This window comes from Trichinella spiralis (assembly GCF_000181795.1).
Source record: "Trichinella spiralis strain ISS 195 chromosome Unknown Scfld5810, whole genome shotgun sequence".
Taxonomy (NCBI): domain Eukaryota; kingdom Metazoa; phylum Nematoda; class Enoplea; order Trichinellida; family Trichinellidae; genus Trichinella; species Trichinella spiralis.
The window spans coordinates 1-3,279 of NW_003532749.1; the positions used below are offsets into that span (position 1 = coordinate 1).

At 31.7% G+C, this 3,279-nt stretch overlaps 1 protein-coding gene across 1 annotated transcript; it reads left to right on the forward strand.

Annotated features, from left to right (window-relative positions):
* Window positions 1–1,389: 1,389 nt before the first annotated feature.
* On the forward strand, window positions 1,390–2,927 carry Tsp_12716a (conserved hypothetical protein; the record flags this gene model as incomplete). Its single annotated transcript, XM_003366561.1, has 3 exons — window positions 1,390–1,494; window positions 1,556–1,845; window positions 2,227–2,927. Coding segments are annotated over exons 1-3 (1,096 nt in total), but the record flags the coding sequence as incomplete, so codon positions are not given.
* Window positions 2,928–3,279: the final 352 nt, after the last annotated feature.

Genomic DNA, 3,279 nt, shown 5'->3' on the forward strand with positions numbered 1-3,279 from the left:
AAATAGTTCACTTGTCTCACGTCATTGTCACATATATGCATGGATCGATGTTCCATTTGTTCTATATAGCAAAGTTCAATTCGTCTGTAAGTTTTCAAAATTATTCGTAGCACATTTTTCTTTTCTTTTTTTTAAATTACTACTCATGATATACTGTTTCAACTACACTTTTCTTATAATTTTATAGCTGTAACAGTATTTTCTTAATTTGGCGTAATCTTCTCTTGTGCATTGTTTGTTGATTGTACTGAAAAGAAAGTCTTTAATTTGGATGTTGCATTTTGTCATTTAAAATTTTTTATTTGTGTATTATGTATATTTTATTCAGTTGCTTTACATTTCTGAATTCTAATTCAGTTAGTGATTGATTGTCCTATGAAACCTATCAAATTATTGAAATTAGTTTGGTGGAAAAACAAAAAATTTAATTTTTTTCTTTAAATAAATGATTAATTTCAAGCAAGTGAATAGCAAAAGTTGTCAAGAAGTAACAGCGATGGAATATTTTCATTTGCCAATGTACAATGCCAACAAAGTACAACAGATTATTTCTTCTCTTTTTCATCTGTCATTAATTATTGCTTTGACGGTAAGTAAGCAAAATGGTGCAGTTCAGCGGGTATTTTTTAAATAAACAAATAAATGCAGCCATTTTTGCATAATAATAGTGGAAAATAAAAAGTGATTTTAGCACATGTGGTGAGCATTATTATATGCAACAGCATGCATTCATTGTACAAGAAATTGTTACCCACCATTTACTGCTAATTTTATAATAATCATAATAATAATTATAATAATTCCTACCCATTTTTTTACTATTTTTGTGATGAATGTAATACGTTCATCATGGTGCGTGTCATTTACTTTTCTGTTTGCAGCGGATATAGTTAATATTTGAATTATGAAAATTTTGAAAACTATTGCTATTTAAAAGATTTTATTGCCAAAAATAAGATTATCATTGTTTTTTATTTAAATAAACCATTTATTCATTGTTTTGTAATAAAATGTTTTTGTAACAAATACTTGATTATCACAATCATACTGTAATTCACGCGATTGACTTCATGTTCAATTAATCGTTTCTTTGCTGAGCGGTCATGAATGGTCAGTTGTTTTCTGTTTTGCACATATTTTTTAACTGCTTTATTTTCATCTGTATTTTCATTTGATAAGCATGATCGGAGGGCGTGTTAAAACGTAGAGTTTAGTGTAAATAGAGTGTAAATTACATTGTTGTTAGTGTGGGTTAATTTATCTAGTTTGACATTCTTAGACATAGAATGGAAATATAATTCGAACTGATTGTATGTCTGTTTTTCAGTTTGAATTTGTGTGACATTGTACAGTTTGCCATATTTCTGTACTTCTTTGTATTCGTATATCATGCATATGAAAGAAGAGGCAGATAGACTTCGTCAGCAGATTATTATCAATGCGACGGAGTGTATGTTAGAAGTTGAAATTAGCCGTGAAATGTTAACAGCGTTGGTAAGTGGAGTTTTGGACAATTTTGCTTTTATTTTTCACTTTATTCATCTATTGTTTCCAGTGTGCCCTGTTCGATGAAGAATCTTTTCGCAACGCTTCAGAAGAACGTTATTTGAGTGGTTTGTGCGCTTATGGACTTTGCAGAAATTTCATGTCGACGAACAGACGTTTTCCTAAATATTCGTTACGTAATAATCGTATTTTCGAAAACACTGAGCGAATTTGGTTTTGCTCAGACAATTGTTACACTTGCTATCAGTTGGTAATTGAACAACTCCCTGTTGAACCGTTTTGGCTGCGAAAGGGCAACGATCATTCAGTTGTAGAACTGCCTGATCCTTCTTCTCTAAAGTAAGTCAGAGCTGTCGTCCACTGCGTTAACATCAAAGGCTACTTTGAAAAAAAAAATTTTTTTTTCCATCCTAGTAGCATCGTGACATTACAGCTTTTATCGGCCTTTTTAGCGAGCTAAGCGTTCATTACTACATTATTTGAATTTGGGTGTAATTTCTGTAATTATTTAAGTGTATAAATTTAAATCAAGCCCCTTCAAAGAGCTTGAACAAATGTTTTATTTGATAACATGTACATTATAATTGTGATTTTCAAGTAATGTAGGAATGGAAGTATGATTTATGTGTTATTGTTATTTTATTCAAATGTAAATATGCTTAAAATTAGTATAATGAAAAAGAGAAGAGCTGTAAGTACATTTTTTTCATAATTTTTTAGAAATACAATTCCAGGTAAAGAAATCATTTTTGATGATTTGGATTTGATCAGACAGATGAGAGAAATTTCTTTGCATGATAAAAATGATGCGCCTGACAAGCCACCTTCGAAGCCAGTATCTGCTGAGCGTGATCAACGTGTAAAATGTGATGATGTAGAAAATGTCCATGCTTTGTCGAATGCTGATTGCACTGATAAATGCTTGATTGACAGTGAAAGCCTTTCTAAAGATAATAGTACAGAGAACACTTCACTTACGTTGGAGTCGAATGCTAACGTCTCAAGTGCTGCAGTTGCAGTTACTGATCGACTGGATTGTAGCATGGAAAAGGCTTCAAGTTCACCTCAACAAGTCGCAGTTTGTGATGTTGCGATTAAGACAAAACTTGACGATCATAAATTCATTTGTAAAGAAAAACGCTCACTGCCGACTGATATTATACCAACTGATTTGAAAGATTCTGAATCTACAAGCGCCAGTAAACAGATGATGTTGAAAGAGGATGCACTGAACAACATACGAAATAAGCATTTTACCAAGACTAGATGCGGATTTAAATTGAAAAAGTTGCCCTTATCTTTAATCGATCCTTTACCTCTGCCTACTCAAACTCCATTTTCTGCAAGTAATCTATCAGTAATGGAGAGAAAAGATCATTGTTGGAATTTAACAGCAGATTGCATTTTACAATGGTTCGAAGGTAACAACATACTTTTATTCATTTATTTATTTATTTATTTATTTATACAGTAAAATTCAGTTAATTCACGAGCTCAATGGGGATTCATGATTTTTTTTGTTGTAACCAGTATTTCGTTGCATGGGGATTTACACTAAATTTGTATAAATTATTGCCGGGGGATCGAAAAATGTTCGTTATATCAAATGTTTCGTTATAACGAATTTTACTGTATTTATATTTAATTATTTATTTATTTTTGAGGTGTGGCATTGTTGAAAACTTTTCGATTAGAAGATTCTTCATCACCGGATGACGACGAATCGGAGAATGCTTGCCAATCTGAGCATGGGCCAGTCGAAATGCAAGATAG